This window comes from Magallana gigas, chromosome 2 (assembly GCF_963853765.1).
Source record: "Magallana gigas chromosome 2, xbMagGiga1.1, whole genome shotgun sequence".
Taxonomy (NCBI): domain Eukaryota; kingdom Metazoa; phylum Mollusca; class Bivalvia; order Ostreida; family Ostreidae; genus Magallana; species Magallana gigas.
In genome coordinates this window covers 17,111,378-17,130,798 of record NC_088854.1, presented here as the reverse complement: position 1 = coordinate 17,130,798, position 19,421 = coordinate 17,111,378, and the positions used below count along the sequence as shown (strand labels likewise).

Sequence of the window (19,421 nt, the reverse complement as noted above, 5' to 3'; positions counted from 1 at the left end):
TAAAAAAATTAATTTTATGCATGGCGGACATCAGTTGAACGTCACCTTTTAAAGGTACTAAATAACCGTTATAAAAGTATAAGTTTCACGACTTTATCCATATAAAAAAAAGCTTGGTATATTCCAAGTAACACTCTTTCGTAAAAAGTCGTATATAAAAAGAATATTTCAAATCAATAAGCATGGAAATCTGCAAGGGACAATTGTTTTCTTGATATAACATTTTAGAGTAAAGAGGTTTTTGGATTGATTGCCTTTGAGATTGGTTTATTGCACTATTCTGTCAAAAGTTCAAACGACATGTTAAATAGTTCCAAGAAGCTATTCCATCTATTTTGAGAGCTACTTTTGTGTGTGGGCGAGACTCTGTTAGTCTGCCGTCTTGGTCAGCGTTCCTTTATACAAAAACCCTTTGTATAAGTCTCACTCCTTTCTTTGTTTAACAGTCATTTATTTGTCTTTCTATTTAGACGCAATGGATATAAATGACTGATATTTGATTTTGGTGTGAGGAATAGGCAAATTAAATTAACTCCCTATTTGTAATTTGCAATTGAACCTTTTGTAGAATGGTTCCAGGCTAGGAGAGAAGAAATTTATTGACGGTTAAAATTGGTGCTATTTACTTGTTTTTCTCCCTAGATATAGAACTAACGTACTTTTAAAGTCTACACGGTATAGAAAACAATTGTAAATATTTCCCGTGTTAATAACCATTATTTATATCAAATATTTATTTTACGTACACTTTAAAGAGTCGCAAAATCACCTCAATTATTTTCAGTGTGTATTTTAATTTGCATATATGATGGAGAAACTCAATCATATCAAGGATGCAGTTTCCCTTTTGTCTTTGTCATAAATAATGATGAAAATAGATCAGTATACTAGTATGTCTGCTTCAGAATAGTCTCAATATTTGAAATGCTTAAGTTTTGTAGATATAAACGAAGTTGTTCTATCCAACTGTGTATTAATTTTGTCAAGTTGATTGTATTTGGGGTTCTTGATTTCTGTTTTTTGTTGGGATTTTTTTTAAATCAGGAGTTTGAAAATGAATTTGAGTTTCAAAATAAATGTTGTTAACATCATGCAGTTTTTTTCTTGGTTGATATAATCTTTCGACATCTACCCAAAGTACCAAATCGATGCTGACCGTGGTGTTTTGTTGAGATAAATAAAAGTTAGCTTTTGTTGTTGCCGAAACTCTGAAAAACTGGCGCCTCAGTCAAATAAATTGTCCATAAAACAAAAAAAGTCCTTGAAACACTGTTATAATTTGTATTCAGTTTGTCTTAAATTGCCATTAGCCGACAAGTGCAAGTTCTCATGATGAAATTCAAATGAAGATAACACAATATTTGTATTGGTCGGTGTCACTTACACCAAGGACTAAGATTGCTCTGTCGTCATAACTCAGTTATGTCATATTACCGTCTCTTTAGTCGATACTTTAGATAGTACTCACTCCAAGATGTACTTAAGAACCCTAAATAGAAATATCATTTGTATATTAAAAAACCAGAACAGCCAAAACATGACAAACGTGTTAGAAATATATTGTAGCAATGTGACAGTAACTTCTTTGGAAGCTATTATGTCAAGCTTACGCTGTAACTAATTGGGTTGAGCCCAAAGTTAGTTATAACTTGGTTATGTGCATGTGAATATGGCATTCTGAATAATTGATAAATACTTAAAATGAAACCAGTATTAGCATAATAGTAGTCAAACAATTCCCTGTGTTAAGTATACTAGAAGTAAAAAAAGTAGCTTAACTCATTCTGTGAATTATTAGCACGGTTACGACATTTTCTGTCTTGTAAGGGTTATGCCATTTGAACAGTCAGTGTCTATATTGCTGGATAACATTAAAGTCAGTTTTAACCTATTACAATAAAAGACAATATTCGAATGCATTGAAAACAACCTAAAGAAAATAAATACCACCACTTCTATTAGAAGCGCAAGGCTGTCTATACACCCACTTTACAACTTAATCAACTGATAAAAAACGATTCCCTATGCAATAGCAATGAATGTCACTTTTAAAATTACATAGCCGGAATAAAACCCCTTTTGCACACTGCGAATGCACTTGGTAAGCTATTAATATGTTTGTTGCATTGAAAATTGAATTTTACACGAGACGCGCGAAATGAAAATTGTTTTTACCACCCAGATTAAATGGCGTGTCGGGAAAAGAACCATGGCGGAGATGGCCGTATCAATTAGACCTGACGTCGACTGATTTCCGATCCCGACTTATGTAAATTTGATCCGAACAAAGTGATTTAAGTGGCAAGCACCATATTATTAAGCAGGGGACACGATTTATTATGGCCGATGTTTATTTATACCAATTTACTCCCATGAATAATTGCACCGAGCGTGGTTTTAGGGGATTAAAACAGTCCTCTCGATGATGTTAACAAAGTTTCTGATTCGGCTGCAGAAACCTTCAGTGGGAACGAAACAAGTCCTTTGGTAGATATGGAAGTTATCCTTTTGATATCGCCTGTTTAGTCACCATGAGCAGATAATTGCTGGGAATGTGTCGGGGGATGGTGATGTCCCGGTCGGTTTCACTGGTCGATATTATTCATACGACAGAACCTGAAAAGTGTCAATTGACAGATGCATGTGATTTGCGACGAAACAATCACTACACAAGATAGCGCCAGATATACAGTAAATAACAAATGTATTTTACACAACATTATCAAGCCTGGTTCTTCTGCAGTAATTGTAGCTCCCAGAACGCCGTAATCAATACTCATTTCCCCAGCGTTCACCTGAAAGCATCTTGTCGTTTTGGCCGCGCGTCTTTGTTGCTACGAGTTTGAAAACTTGGTCCGTTGCGCAGCTTCCCGACGCGAGGTAGTATATTGCCGGAATAACCTACATTGACATCTTTCTGAGAGAAGCAATCAAAATCTATTTCTTTAATTCATGCGATATGAATCAATGGCCGATCGATGTTTTGCACAGATATGCAAACGCGTTTTCATGAAGTAAGACGTATTGATATTTCACTCATTTAAACATTGCGATACTAAACTGAGCTCGCTTCAGATCCGATACATTAACTGGAGTAATCGAATAAACAATTTATTGACTCTTCCTCTATGGTTTTTACCGATCCAGGACCATCAGCATTCAGCAACGAAGTTTCTGAGCGGTTTTTGTTCAATTTCAATAGACATATGGATCTGACATTGTTTAAGCGAATCGTTAAAGTTTGTCCTGGTGAGAATGTGTAAAATATTGATGTGTTTCGGGTATACATCCACAATTTACTAAGATCCATTGTTGCATTCGCCTGGACGTGTACGACCTATTTGGATATAATTGATTAACTTACCAATGTGACACGTGAGAGATCGAGATGCTGCATTAATACAGCTTTAGTGGTTTTTAGTCATTAGTCATATACCTTTTTCCCTTGGTGCCATAGTCGCAATCTTGACTAGTAAAGGTTATTGTTGATAGTCAGTCCAAGTGATCCCGACATATTCAAACATGTTTCCGAGATTTTAAAACATCGATAGTCGAGGAGTTAGTGTGGATGTGATTCCCTACTGTGTACTTTGTTTTATTGGTGGCTAGTTAAATGCGCCAACAAAACCAATATTTTTCATCAGAATCCATTACGGGAGGCAAAACTTGCAAGATTTTGTTGGACAGTTTTGCAGTGATGTGTAAAAAGTGAATTTAAATGGGCTTTTTTCTTAACACAACGAGAAGAAAGTAGATTCTTTGTGACGGTTTTCATCCAGCCGGATGAGAAATCGCACATGAAAAGCCATCCCATCGGGAGTCTTTGTAGCCAAGGAATTAGCATCTTGTAGGAGAAAATCTTCACCAATTTATTGATCATATTTAGGGATTAAACAGAAAATGTCGAAGAAAAGCTTTAGTGGTTGACCCGAGAAATAGTTTGAATCAAACGTCTTTCCATTCCATTTCCTTCGCCATCACGGGCTCTGTACTTATGTTAAGGACTGACTCTCGGGGCTGAATCAGAATGTGCCCGCTCTCTAGTCAGGCTTTTCCTGTTGTTGATACGGGCCAACGATGAAATGCACCTTCTTTGGAAAGAAATCTGTGTCCAAAGAAGATTTATACGTAAAAAAAGAAGAAATGATGTAAGTAAAATTAGCACAACATTACCAAATGATCACATTTATTAAATTGACGGGCTTTGCAAGAGTCTTGATTTCTTAAAGCATCCAACATTGCCTCGCTCTAGCCATTTGTTCATTAACTACAACGTAGTGCTTGTTTGCATATACACTGCACACATGCAACATGTGTCAGTTTAGTGATTTTAGGTGTGCGCAGTTTTCTTGCATTGTTTGTCAGAAATCCCGTTTAAGGTACAATGAGAAGGAGTAATCCTTTAAAAGAGAGACTGGGGGCAATCGTTCTCCGATCTACCAGCAGGTTTGCGAGGGGGGTCTCACCTTATTATACTTTGTTGAATATTGACTTCACACAGAAAATGATGAAGGAAGTAACCTTCACTGTTTTGTGGTTTTCTACAGTTTTATTTGTTCAGGTCTTTGTATTCAAGATGAAACATTGTGTTTGATCAGTTCTATAGGAAGGATACTTGTGGTTTGGCTTTTAGGAATGCAAAATCAAAATGAATATTCAAGGTGAAAACCTGTATTGTGAATGATAAAGAGTCCCACAATTCAAAGTACACAGAATCGAGACCCGTTTAATTAATCAGCGATGATCATTTGTAGAAAAGAAATGAAACTTCATTCGTTCACATGAAATCGTTGTGCCTGCAGGGTAACAGTATCATAAATGACAAATTAATCAGCAGGCATGTTAATTGATTAATGCCGTTGCCGTTGCCCTTCCCTCAATCGCAAATCCGAAAATAGGGAGTTCATAGGTATCGCTTTTCTTTGAAGCAGCAGGTCTCTGAACGTTACACTTGAAAAATCGGGACATTTCCGTGTCCATATCTTCCATTTTAATCACTATCGGAAGGTCGTTGCAGCTACCCACTCGGAAACATTACTCGAGTCAACGTGGAATTTGGTCTGGCTGCCATGTGTAAATGGACCAATCCCGTAACGCCCATACCTGTCTTGAAATATTGATGTCCCTGTACTTTCTGGTGTGTCATTCTAGGCCATACCACGTGACTACCCTTAAACCAGTGCTCCGGATTTTTTCCCTTTTTATCGGAAAGACATGGAAGCTTTCCCGAATAGGATTATGCTGGTTCAAGTATTAATAGCCTTCTGCATGAAAGGCGAGTATAGTACCATTTGGTGAAAGGGTACAAGGGATGCGTGTACTTAATATTCGACTTTTTACAGAACAGTCTAATTGAAGCTGATTTAGCCATCGCTAGCATTGTGCATGTGCGGGTTGGTGAGGAAAAGTGATTTTGTATAATGTGTCACACTCATCCATTAGCTGATTAAGCCTTAATTTACCTAATTATGAGTCTCTCATGATCAGTAGTGACTTTATTTCCAATTCTTTTCTTCAAATACCTAGGCCTGACATACACTAGGTCCCACGTGGGCTTTTTTTGTCCCTTAGTCTATGGGTTATGTTCCCACCTCTTTTTAATCATTTGTTCTTTACTAGAACAAATATTTTCTTTATAAGGTCATCATCCTAATGAACGAATTATAGAAATCAGAAGTATGGATTTTCTCGCAATATCAATAAATAGCAAAGGAGTGTTATGCACCATATGTAAGGAAAACCTGCAGACAGTTTTTTCATTGTTTCATTAGATCAATGAAAAATAACAAAGTCTTAATGTTTCTAAAAAAAATTGGGACTTCTCTTGAGGCCATGTTCTTTATCAGCAATTGATTTTTGACTACAAGGTGTGGTTCTCTAATTTTTACGAAAAGAAAAGCTGCAAGAGAACAAAAACGATGCGCATTCTAATCCGTCTTTATTTTTTCTTATTCAATTATGCCCACATTTCTCAAGGATTGTATCAAGAAGGACCATTTTTTTGCATTTGTAATTGAAGTTAATTTGATATCATTGAATTAACGCTTTGTTCAATGGAGAGTATAGTTAAATCATACCAGATCAACAACTTATCTTAAATTTATCCAGTAAAGTGTGAACTATATTACAACATCAGCAGATCTTAATATTTTGAAGCTTTTTTGGCCAACACAGAAACGGATTCAAAATTCTGTTCTAAATGTTGTAGTCTAATTTTATTTTTTATGACCTTTTGAATTCTTCCTCAAGCCTCTAAAACCCTGACCATTAGAAGGAACTGTGTTGAGAGACGTCCTCTAATAACCCTCAAAGAAGAAAAACGCCACATACAGAGATGCTACGTAGCCCCTTGATGTAGAAAAAATAAACTTTGAAGGGTTAACATAATGTGATTACTTTCGCTGTGTAGAGCTCTCAGTAGTTTCTGACATCAGCTTTCCCGAGCGCTTAATATCTCAGCCGCGATGAATACACTTTTCTCTAAGTGTTTCATAAATATTCCCTCGTGTTCGATAGGGAATCCTTGGATAGGATTTCGCGTGTATTCTAAACGCAATCTTGATTCCTATTTTCCTTTATTGTTTTTAACATCATAGGATTTCCCTTGGCTTCCAATAATAAATTCATAGGGTAGAATGAATTAATTGGCAAATCTCCACTGTAAATTTCAAAACAGTGAAATATCTCCAAACAATATCGGTTTATTTAACTCTAACTTCATGATGAGTCAACATTTCCTGACGTCACATTTCGAGCCTCGTTAGCTCCATTCTTCTATCGTCTTGGTATAACAGGTTATGTTAAAAAATCTATTATCTTATGTTTGTTTTAAATACCCTTTAAACTGAAGTTATAATTTCTTTAGACCCCAGAACGCTTAATTTCTTCGTTAACAGAAATTATTTGGGATTTTACACTGTCTGATATCTGTACCTGTAACTTTTTTTTCTTTTTCAAAAAGGTGCGAAAAAAATATGAAAGAGTTTGAACGTGACTAGCTTCTTGTCAATATTTTTAGAGTATGTTTTTAGAGCAATTAACGCAACCCGAAACCAAAAATATGTGAATATAGGTGCAAGGTGTTAAATATGCATACATCTAAGTGCTAATTAATATTTCCCTCAAACAAGACAAAGTAATTCGTGTTCTAGTCCAATTCCTTTTCATTGTATGGCAGGCCAATTAATCATTCTAAAATTGGACATATTTTATCATCTATAAATAAAATATAACCTTCTAAAATGAAACCTTTGCAATGTCCATGAAACCGTGTGTCAGTTTCTCTCGGGGCAAAATCTTCATTTCGTTGCGAAAATCAATTTCTTTCTTCTTTGGTCGGGTACTGAATATGGATATCTCGTGGCTGAAATATTCATTACTTACACATATGGCATCTAATACATTTTCGTCATCAAACAATTAAGAGGCGTCTGCTAACTGTTTGGGTGATTTATTGAAGTTGTGAATTATTAATGACTTGATACATTTCTTCCATGATTCCCACCAATTAAAACAAGACGCCCGGTAAAATGTACCCGAGTTTCCATGGTTACATGAGCTACAAAGGAATATACTGAGTGTACCTTGATAAACTTTTTTTGTTTAATTTTGAATTTATTTTCACTTTTGTAATATTTTATCATACATAAGGTAGAAAATACCAAATGCACAAATCTTCAGAATAAATGCTATCACGAATTTTTTACTCTAAATTTTCTTGCATATATGTTAAAAGAAGTAAGATGATAGATGTGTTTCTGACCCAATGCAAACCATTGAGATTTTAACCTATAAAATAAATTATAAATCTTCTCGTTCGGTCAAAAATGACATCAGGGTATTTAAAATGTTTAAGTCATTCTATAAGAGGTTTTGATACTGTATGTAAGACTGATTGAAAATTTTAATATGTTTATTATTTTACTCTTTTCTTTCTCGAATTTATGTCATAATTTAGAAGTCTGAATTTCAAGAATGCAGAAATGTTTCTGTTTATACCGTTCAAACTTATTCACACATATAGTCTGTTACATTGTGCATTCCATAAGTGTCGGACTGGTATTTACGTGGACTATGTTGTAGCTCTATCTGGTTTGAGATTTTTAAATTGTTCAACAACCCCATTAGAGTGTTGACACAAAATCAGAATACCGAGCTTTGGTTTGTTTTTCTCCTAAAACTTTCAAAGTGGTCTTTGGATATTTGCCTAAAAAGGGAAAAAAACGGAGTGCATTTTTATAGTAGTGGAAAGATGAAGGAAAGGAATTGATAATCAATATTATACGCTCACCCCATTTTGTTCGAAGAGGTAAAGAAAGAAAAATGAGTAGGGCTTGGAAAAAGAAATAAATTGATTATCACCCTTGCCTGTTCAAACATGCCATCATCTAAATCATTTGCATATTTATGCACATTTCTCATTTTATCACAATCGAAAACGCAATGTCTTATGCTTCATAATAATAAAATCGGTTGGTAATTATTTGGCAAACCTTTCCCCAATGCAAGTCGGGATTTGCCATTTCTCACGTGTAATACGTCTGCCTCAAACTTTTGGAAAAAAAATTCATTTGAGAAAAATCATATTTTTATACTATTGTTAAGTTACAATCCAAATTTTATTTTTTAAGTTCATTTTGAGGTCCATTATCTAATATGCAGACAATGTAACCATTGGTTCATTTATATATGAACAAGTTCTTACTACATAATAACCTCCATAACAGATATGTCTGGAAAAATCTATACAAGTCAGTGAATTAGCGTCAAAAAAGTATTTCTTTCTTAATTTTGAACAGTACTTTAGATATGATTGAATTGAATAAAGAGAATGAAAAGGAATAAATTATGACATTTAAAGATTTTATTTGCAATAGATTAAATATCTTTTATGCCTTATTGCTCGATAACCTTGCTTCTTATCATTTACTATGCATACCTGTAATTATATTGATTCTGAGAAGATTTTACTTTTTAATGTTTTTAAGAAATACTGATCACAACTATTCAAAGATTATCAAATCATAGATTTTCAAAACATTTCATCCTATAATTATCAACACATTATATTGAAATCAATGTCTTTTAAATACTTGTTAATTAAAATGTCATCTAAATGTTGAGTTATTGGAATAAGTTGTTTTGCTTTGTAAGCAAGCGTATGTTGATGAGAAAAGTTATAACCTACAAAGTTATTACCCTCATTTGTTCCCTTTAATGATTCTCTAGATGTAACGCCTGCCATTGTTAATTATTCTTTCAGGTTTGATTTACGCTATGTTATTGGTTATGGTATACTTTTAAGTCCTTGTTGTTGCACCCCCCCCCCCTTCCTTCTTTTTTCTTTCAACCAAATACAAAAGATATTACAAATGATAAACTTTAAGGGTTCTTGGCATACATTTTGATAGATGTGTTATCAATGATATGTTCAAATAAGATTAAAATAACGAAACAAAAACATGCAGTGATAATTTCTGTAAAATCAGTTCCATTAGAAATCCGAAAGTAAGAAATTTGATGTTAAATAACGAAGGTACAAGTATTTTGATTGAAATTATTTTTTTTTTAAATATCAGTATCAACATTATAGGTGTGAAATGTAAACAATAGTTAAGCGGTGATTACTAAATCAAAAGATCAGTGAAACATGAAGTGATTATCAAAAAGTTTTAAAAGCTACAGCAAACAGATTTCTCGAATCCTATTTATTTCTAGAATATATTATAAAAGCCTACTCGAACACACTTGTCTTTGCTCTAAATTGATTTGCAGTCTGTCTGTTAAGTGGTTTTTGATTGGCTAGTGTGAAAGCAGCGACGTCTTGTTTCGGATTTTAGTTAAATTAACACCCGTGAATTCCTGGGTAGAGAAACAAAACCTAAAAACTGTTTAATTATACTTCGTGTAAACCTCCCTTTTGTGTATTTATCCTGTGGGCGCCAAGTATTCAATTTATAAAACTTGACACTACTTTGAAATACTTTAAAACGGAAAAGAGAATCTGCAGTCTGATTAAATTCAAGACGGATTCCATTATAATTCAAGCGATCGATGGCATTTCTAAATTGATTGGCTGATGGTTAACCAAGCTCAGGTCCGATCGATGCCTACCTGGGTTCTGCAACACAATGCACAAATTTACAACAAAAAAACATGTGCTGAAATGGACCTGGTTTGTTCCATTACACATACTCTATGCTAATGGTACACGTCATATATCGATTTCGTTGGGTAATTTTTGTGTAAAATGAGTTGGAATTTGATGAAATAGAAATATCAATACTACAAAGACTCATAGAAAAATCAAACGCGCCATCATTCAGGTTGAAAAATAACATTATGCAAACAATAATGGGGTCCTGATGAGCCATATTGGTGATGTTAAGATTTTAGTACTTTTAAACACATGACTGATTGCTGATTGATTTTAAAGTCACGAGGAAAAGTGACTAATATTTTGGATAATAATCAAAGAATCCTGGAATTTATTAATATTTTGCATAATTGATGTCGGTTTTGTTTAGCATCCATAGGAATTTGTAAGCGTATTATTACTTTTTTCATTAACTGGTAAACAATGTTGAAATTGTATAACATATCATACCGATTGCGTTTGGAAAAATCAGGTCTAGAAAGCGAAAACACTGCAATAAAATTCACTTATCAGACTTATATTACACACTAATTCTTGTCATCACCTTTGTATAGATCTAAAAAGTCTTCCTGATAACTGGCTCTTAACGCTGGCCACGTAATGCTCTTACAAGAGATGTGCCAGTGCTAACACTAACATCTTTTATAAAACACTTAACTACGCAGAATTAACAAAGCTTGATCCACAAGATTCACTCTAAATAAGAATTTCTGTTAAATTTTAGAAATTAAACAACTTTGTTTTACTTGATTTCCAGAGTGAATTGTGCTTAATAACATGAATCTGTCTGAATTCAGTGATTGTTTTTCAACCTGAGAAACCATAAACCGAGTTAACTCTTTTTCATTGCAGGCTTGATAGTGTCCTAGGAAGCTTCGCCACGTACGCCCGGCTCAAAGGCCGGTATGACGACGATTGGATAGATAGACTTAATCATCTATACACCACCATCATCTTCATTATCTTTACAATCGTCGTCAGCACCAAGCAGTATGTCGGAGAACCAATTCATTGCTGGTGCCCAGCAGAATTCATGGAATCGATGGTGGACTATACGAACAATGTCTGTTGGATCCAAAACACGTACTACGTGCACGTGGATGACGACATTCCGAAGACGCAGCTCGCACGAGAGGATCGCCAAATTAAGTATTACCAGTGGGTACCGATGATACTGCTATTCCAAGCTTTACTGTTTAAAGTCCCTTGTATCTTATGGCGCATCTTGACCGCTTCCGCGGGGGTCAATTTGGATAAGATTGTGACGTTGGCGGCAGAGACCCAGTACATATCACCAGAGGATCGAGAAAAGACGATTAAACACATCGTGCGGTACATGGACCGATGGTTAGAGAACGCTAGAGAGTACCGATCAGGGTGTTTTATACGCTTGCGACAAACGATTTCCAAATACTGTTGTATTGTCTGTGGTAAAAGATATGGGAATTATCTGGTGACTATATATATGATCATCAAATTACTGTATATGACAAATGCAATCGGTCAACTGTTTATCCTGAATGAATTTCTGGGTACAAACTACAATGCATACGGTTTGGAGGTGATGCAGCATTTGGCCGAAGGCATCGAAATGGTGGATTCCATCCGATTTCCTCGAGTAACCCTGTGTGATTTTAAAATTCGAAAACTCGCAACCGTGCAACAGTACACCGTCCAGTGTGTGTTGCCTATTAATCTTTTTAATGAAAAGATATTCATTTTCATTTGGTTTTGGCTAGTGTTTGTTGCTGTATTAAGTTCGGCTAATTTCTTAGTATGGTGTTACACTATGATATTCAGACAGCATCGGGTACGCTACTTAAAGAAATTCTTACGCATTAATGATTGCTATAAGTCAGAACTTGACAAAAAGATGGCTGTTAAGTTTGCTGAGCAATATCTGAGACAGGATGGCATATTTGTTCTCAGACTTGTAGGGAAAAATGCCAATGACGTATTAGTTAGCGAAATAATACTTCAACTATGGACACACTATAGAGGCAAACCTTTGTTTAAACATGCCAACCAAATGAGTGATGACAACAGCAATGTCTGACTAACCGCGCATAAACTGCTTAAATTGGTGAAGAGTCAGTATTTGATGTATCCCTGCCAAGATGGTACTCCGAACTGTGACGTCATAAAGATGGACACGTCATCAAACGGGTACCTGCGAAACGAACAGTTTGAGACAGAAGTCTAAGACTTGTTAAGTTTCATAAAAACGTCCATGATTCCTATTGTAGTCTACAATTGTTTCGATAGGTTGATATATATGCAAAATAATATGCATCTGTATTATATTGTAGCAATAATAATTTTTTTTTCAGATAAATTGCAAATGATTTCGCAGTGGATTTCAAGAATTTTTTTTCTTGAAAATGTAGTTTCTTTAGATTTTTTTTCGAAACTGTCAACAATTTTACGTAAAATTTGTTATATTTTTTTTTAAATCATTCGAAAACCACTAATTTCATAACGTCTGGTAGTCTACAGTTTATAATACATGTACATTCAGATTCATCCAGGCGTTAAAATGCCCATTTTCTGGGCAATTTTATTTGAAAGAAGTAATATTCAGAATAATCATTAGAAAAAAAAATTTACATTTAATATTTTGATCTGAAAATGAGTAAACATATCTGTAAAATGTGGCTATATTGCCTTGTCACTGGACGGAAATGTTTGTGGACTAAATTGCCCGTGTTAAGCCAAATATCTGACAAGTTTGCAATGTTCGATCAGCCATCTACTTTATCACTCATTTAACGATTATCTAATGATAACCATTAACGTTGCAGGCAATCTCAAAAAGAGTCCATACTCAATGATCATTTACAAGTCAAAATATCAAAGTAGCCAGGTCTACTAGATATTGCCAAAATTGCCCCACTGCCAATTGATCTCGAATTACTGTCTCAGAAAACCATGTTATAATAAAATCCAAAGGCAGTCATTTTTATGTTTATTTACATTTTTAACACGACCCTTAATGCCTTAGCTTGCTTTTATTGTTCAAGAAACTGTGATTTAGATATTGCCAAGGCATCTTGACATGCAATATATAGAATTCATGACAGGCAGATTTTACAAAACTTTCAATTAAAAAAAAAAATGCAGAAGATAGAAACGTTTTCAATAAAAAATATTAGCATGGATTGATACGAGATTTTAAGCGAGATGAAATGCACAAAGCAGTTTTTGTTAGTCCGGAGTCGTGAAGTCTCCTATCATCTGTCAAAACGGAAAAATTTTATCGTTAGCTGTTATTAACAGATATCTCTGGTTTGTTCATATAAGGTTTGTCATTTCATGATTTGGGTATAAAATCAATTATTGTAATATATTGCTCTGTTGCTGCAAGGCTTTTTGGTACATTATCACAGTGAATGATTTTACTTCCTTGCAGAAATAATCTTTTCGTTTTGTCTTTTTGCAACAAGTCAAATTGTAATTTTGACGACCTGGCAGGTATAGATTGTTATTTTTTGGACTCCTGAGACTAAAGAGTTCACATCCCAGTTACAGTTCACTTGCCTTTGATCCTGTCTTTCTTCAAATTTGAATTCACTCCTCCTCAGGTTTGCACACGTAAGCAGAGAAATCAATATGCTCCTTAGATATTGATTATGTCTTTTCGACTTATTTAGTTTGCCGATCTATGATGATTAAATGGTTAGAATCAATCGATTATTTTTGTTTTATTGTCAATGCATGCTACATTCTAACACAGCCAATGTTTGTATGATATTTTACGTGGGTTTGATACTTGCATATTTATTGACACACTATGAAAAATACATTGTTAGTCTCCCCTTGAAGTCCATAATACTCTAATTCGCTACCGTATAGCATATCTGTTAAAGTCTTTAAGAGACAATCGGCTTCTATATATAAACATCTTCTTTATTACATAGTTCAATGATTCTTCTGAGAAAATCTATAGAAGAAAACAATTTTCTTGGTTTGGGCTTAAAAAATGTCCATGTACTTAGATGTCGGTGTACTCTTTCTGACAGTTGGTAGCTATTGTATAATTTTCAGCCAAGAGTTAAAAAACAGTTGTATCCAGATACAGTATTAAAAACAGTTTAGACTGATTAGAAATGTAGAAATATTTGTTAAGAGTGTATCATTACTTCTCTTTCTTACATGATCTAGAGACTTCATGATGTATTTATCTAAAATTCCCCAAATCCGGGAAAAGATAAATACAGATATACATCTCTTGTATCATCCGGAGGAGTAGTGGTACCAAATGGAAAGTTTATATCTAGTGTTAATCAAATCAACAGATTAATTTATTGGTTTCCAGGTCTTCGGAGACTTTAGCCACACCGATGTCTGGGTTGCAAACTTCCGTTCGTTGCATAATACTGTATGAAATTGTTAAGATTTTAAAAACTTATGTCTTGTTGTACATATGTGGTTGTGAATACACCATACTTGTTGGGAGTGTTTGAACAAGTTTTCGGGTTTTGATCATTATTTAGATAATAGATTAGACAATATATGTATACCCAGAATTAGCTTGTGATGTTGTATAGTTGAGGGCCAATTGTTACAAAGTCCTCAATTGAAATATGAAAATTATGTTTTGTGAAATAAAAAATTTCAATGTAAAAGTGCAATAATGATTAAGTATAAGGCTTCATCAGTTGTCAATTTCATACAAACGATTTCGATTGCTAAGACGTATATTTTCAAAGTAACGAATTTACGATGATTTATTCGAAAAATATGCTTTTTTTTAACAAACATAATTAATTAGTTACCAAATCACGCATAATCAAAGGACATCAACATTTGAAAAAATTGAAATTATTTATTATTATTATTATATTTATTATTTTAAATTTATTTTGTGAAGATTAAAGAATGACTTATCATAAAGAAACAATGATAGATTAATTAAAATTGAAATTTATTGAACAAAACAAAATCATAATTGATGTGGACTTGAATAATTAATAAGTTTCCTCTTTCATATGCATTAACTCGTCATTTCCCAAGTTTTTTCACTCTTTATTTTGAATTGCAATTTCTTTCAATCTATGCAATATTAGCATATTGCATATTCAGCCATGTGACATGAAAGTTTGCGTTATTTTAGTGATTCATAAGAAATTCATAACTTCTCAGATCTTTTTTTATCGTTGATATCATCATGCTATAGAAATTCTTTGCCCAGCTTTATTCTTCTGTTTCATATACTACCATCAGAGCGTTTTCCATGTAAGAACGAGAAAGTCGTTTGTAGCAGAGTGGTTTGCACAACCATTGATTAAATGTGGCATGACTGTTCTCATTTTTTTGTATCTAAAGAAAATCATTGAAATTAAGATGTACGGCTTGCAACTGTTCCCAGGGGCGTAATGAATTGTTTTCTCCGGACAGGCCATTCCGTTCCACTCTCTGAAGCGATGCTATTTATGTTGATATCCCTCAATCACGTGTACTTCGTGACAATAAATTATTTACTGTATGGGGTAAGCTTACCAGTCATTGGGATAGATAGGCCATGTTGAGAACGCAATTTTCCTCTATCACGTAATGCCTAGTCTTAGTTTTTTTAATGAGCAGACATTTGCCTTTCTTTCTGTGTAGCGTTATGACATTCTGTTGATCATGCTGCCTCAGTTCCACCTGATGATATGTGATGCTTTAGATGAACCCATTAAGTTTGACGTGCAATGTTGAATTTTGTGTACATATAGTGCATTGCAAATATCTTTCTTTGAAGTCATTTGTTCCAGTGTTTTTTTTACCATGAATAAACATGACCAAAAGTGGTACTTTGAGTTTATCATTTACTTTACTCTTTCTAAAGTCAATAACTTTGTTCTTGAACGGGAGTTGCCGTATGTTTTTCCATTCAGCAATCTCAACCAATATAACCTGGCCAAATGAACATCTATCTAATGTGAATACAATTACATTTATACAAGAGAAACTTTCAAGTATTATGGCTTAAAGAATCTGCCTTCAAAACGATTATGATTTTTAATTATAGTATTTTTGTCAATTTGTGCCATCTGTGGGTTACTTTATTGTAAGTCGCAAGTTTTCAACAACAAAAAGAGAGAAATAAATTCTTGTGTCTATTCGGCAAGTAATCATACAAAACAAGAACTTGTATTGACAAATTGCGTATTTATCTTGATTATGTCTAGACAGTACAAAATTGAACCTGGATGTGCGTAAATGAGTTACGGGTACTCTGTCATCATTACGTCATTATACGGATATATCTAAATCAGCTCAATTTAAATTCTCCTGAGATCTATTTTCTACGATCATGTGGAATTTAAAAAAAACCTTCAACTTTTTTTCATTTTCGGGAGGAATAAATATTAGGTAATCGTTTAAGAGGAGACTTTCATGATGTTTGTGAAGAAACATTTTTTAATATGATCTAATAACATTATGTTCGTGAATTAAGAACTGCGTTGCGTTAAGACATAACATCTTGCAAAGAGACAACGCTTATACATCGCGTCCGTATAATCGTGTCTGTGGTATAGAAGATGTCTTAACTACAAACAGACTTAAATGAAACCTTCCAACACCAAAGGCCTCTCAATCCTCTATTTTTCTCTTTACAAGGAGTGGCATACGAAATCCAAAACGGATGGACTAAGGATGCTTCTGTAAGAAAAACAACCAAGGTCATCTTGATTCTAATTGCAGTGCATTTTTAAACTCATTACCAAATCTATAGGCTGTGATTTAGAAACGTTTTTGAACATGCACCGATTAAGTTCGTGTAACATTCGCATGTTTAGTTTATATAACGACGTGTTTTGCTTTGATTGAAGTTAAGATGATATAGTTTTCAATTAAGTCTAGACAGATAAGACTAAAGGTAGGTCTGTAACAAGCACACTTCTGTGAAATTCTTTAATCTGTGAAATGCGTAGAAGACAACGCCGTTTGTCGACAAAAAGGGATTTCACAGCAAATCCCCTCTCAACTCGAGCTTGCAATATCATCACGTCATTTATTAAATACCTGGCAGATTTAAAAAAAATTGGTTTACACTTTATCATATTCTATGTTAAGTACGTATATGATTGCAACACTTTTGTTTGGAAACAATTTCAGACTTTGAGGTAATGCATGGATGTTGCCGATAAGGAAGACAACTTCACATATGGTAATCTTGCTTGTTACTGAAGCCATGCCAAAATCCCATAGTATGTAAAAAGTTAAGATTCTTTCCAATGTTTTTCAAGCTATTTTCGATATAAAAGAACGTTGAACCAATCAGCTATAACTGAAACTTAAAAGGCAGACCAAAATTCCAGAAACCTCTTACATCTCTCGCGAAGCGTCTTTTAACGGTTGCTTAGACCGACTCTACGAGGCAGTGCCCCTCTAAATCATGACCAAACAAACCGAGATTGGCCTATAATTGCGTTTTAAGGGCCGCTGACCGTGTGTAGCCCTCATTTTCTCAGACTACCACAGACTTTACACTTAGCCCGTGGTATATATTACTATTACAGTAAATTCTTAGATAGTCTTCTGCATCTTTCCAACTTTGGTGAGCTCCTGTAATTGATTCCGTCCTCACGGACATGCGATCTATTTCTTTCAAAGATACCGTGCTAATTAGGTCTGTTCGGGCCATTTTGCTTCTTCCAAGACTCCCCTCCATCCAATTGAACTAGTTCTCGGTGTAAAGCAAAACTTCCCTCTTGAATACCTAGAGAATAATTAAATTTTGTGGGCTTGGTGCCGTTTTTGTGGTTGCCTGATGATAAATAGAAGGAAAAAATATTTAATCGCTAAATGGCATTCATGTGCATGTTTTTCATTTCTTCCATATGGGCTTAAGCAATGAAAATTAGAAAACTGAAGGCTTATAATGTACTCTATCATTTTTCAGTACCCACAGGAATCAGCCGAGTGCCGTTTACGTAATTTAGTAATTTAAGGTTCATCACGGAATTATTTTCATGGAAATATCATTAGATTACATGGGGAACCTAGGTTTTCTGTCGCAGACAAAAATGTTCAGCCTACTCTTTTTTCCATTTTCAATTATTCTCAAATTTCATAATTTTATCTCTTTTCTATGTGTTGACCCATTTACACATGCGCATTCGATTCTGGGCGAGTTGGGTTCTCGGCAGATAGAGAAATTACATTCTTGGTAACCTTAGTTTCTATCAATAAATGAAAAAATAATTGACAAAACCATTCACTTATTTTATGACATAAACAATGAAGCCACTCAACCTCCTATATGACACGACGTCTCTCCGAGGTATAGTTATAGATCCGGAAAATGAACAGTGCACGGATCAGTTTTCTTTTCAAGTCACATTCAGAATCGATATCTCTTTGGTTCTTAAAGCTACCTTAATGAATGACATTATAACTAGAACTGCTCATCGTCGAGAGCAACTTTGCCTCAAATCAGCCCATCCTATGAAATGAGTTGATGCATCAAACACAGAAAAACAAAGAACATACATAATTCATCAGTGAACGTGTGTGTTATTGTTCTTAGAACAATAATGGAATATTGATGAGCTGGATACTTTAAGGTAACAAATGGAGTGACCTCTCAACTAACGAGCCAAAATCTTGTGAAGCAAATTAAATCTTCTACATTTAAAAAAAAAATGTATGTACAGAAATTCAATGTTATATACAAAACAGTATTCCTTCTACTTTCCTACCTTTATGCAGATCAAGACCCCATGGACCACATTGCACACCTGAGCAACGATTCAAGTAACTGTATAGCTTAGCTACGTATAGGTATAGTAAAAGTTTGATTAAACTCAAACGATGCCATGACAAGCAATTTTTTTACAGATTAAATATCAATTCTGTGTTAGAATTAAATTTTATACAGGGGTCTATGAGCGCCAAATTCACAAAAATGAGCTAAACATAGTATCACATTTGATAAATTAGGTTTATCGACTGGTAACAATAGTTTACGAACCGGAAACTATAGTTAACGGTTCGTTAACTATAGTTTTCATCTGTAAAACTATATTTAACGGTTGTAAACTATAGTTAACTAATGATATTCTAAGTTTATCTATCTGCAAATAAAGTTATCAATAGATTTTGCTGATAAAAGTAAACTATAATTTACATTCGTTAAATATAGTTAAGTGTTTTTAATCGTGAAACTTTATTTATCAGATAAATCATGTTTTGCAATCGCAAATGGTTGTTTTCAGTGTTAATTATATTTTGTCTTACACTTCTGAAACATACGTAGATGATCGCGTTAACAGAT

General features: G+C 34.2%; 1 protein-coding gene across 8 annotated transcripts in view; it reads left to right on the top strand.

Annotated features, from left to right (window-relative positions):
• LOC105347812 (innexin unc-9) overlaps positions 1-15,951 on the top strand; it is a 58,518-nt gene extending 42,567 nt beyond the window's left edge. For 7 of the 8 annotated variants that reach the window (XM_066075292.1, XM_011457039.4, XM_011457043.4 and 4 more), the window contains one exon: positions 11,009-15,951. In XM_066075292.1, the coding sequence (XP_065931364.1) occupies positions 11,009-12,212 (1,204 nt within the window). In that variant the 3' untranslated portion in view covers positions 12,213-15,951. Of the gene's footprint in view, positions 1-2,752; positions 4,149-11,008 lie in introns of those variants that run through there. The other variant, XM_011457036.4, reaches the window with a different exon arrangement.
• Positions 15,952-19,421: the final 3,470 nt, after the last annotated feature.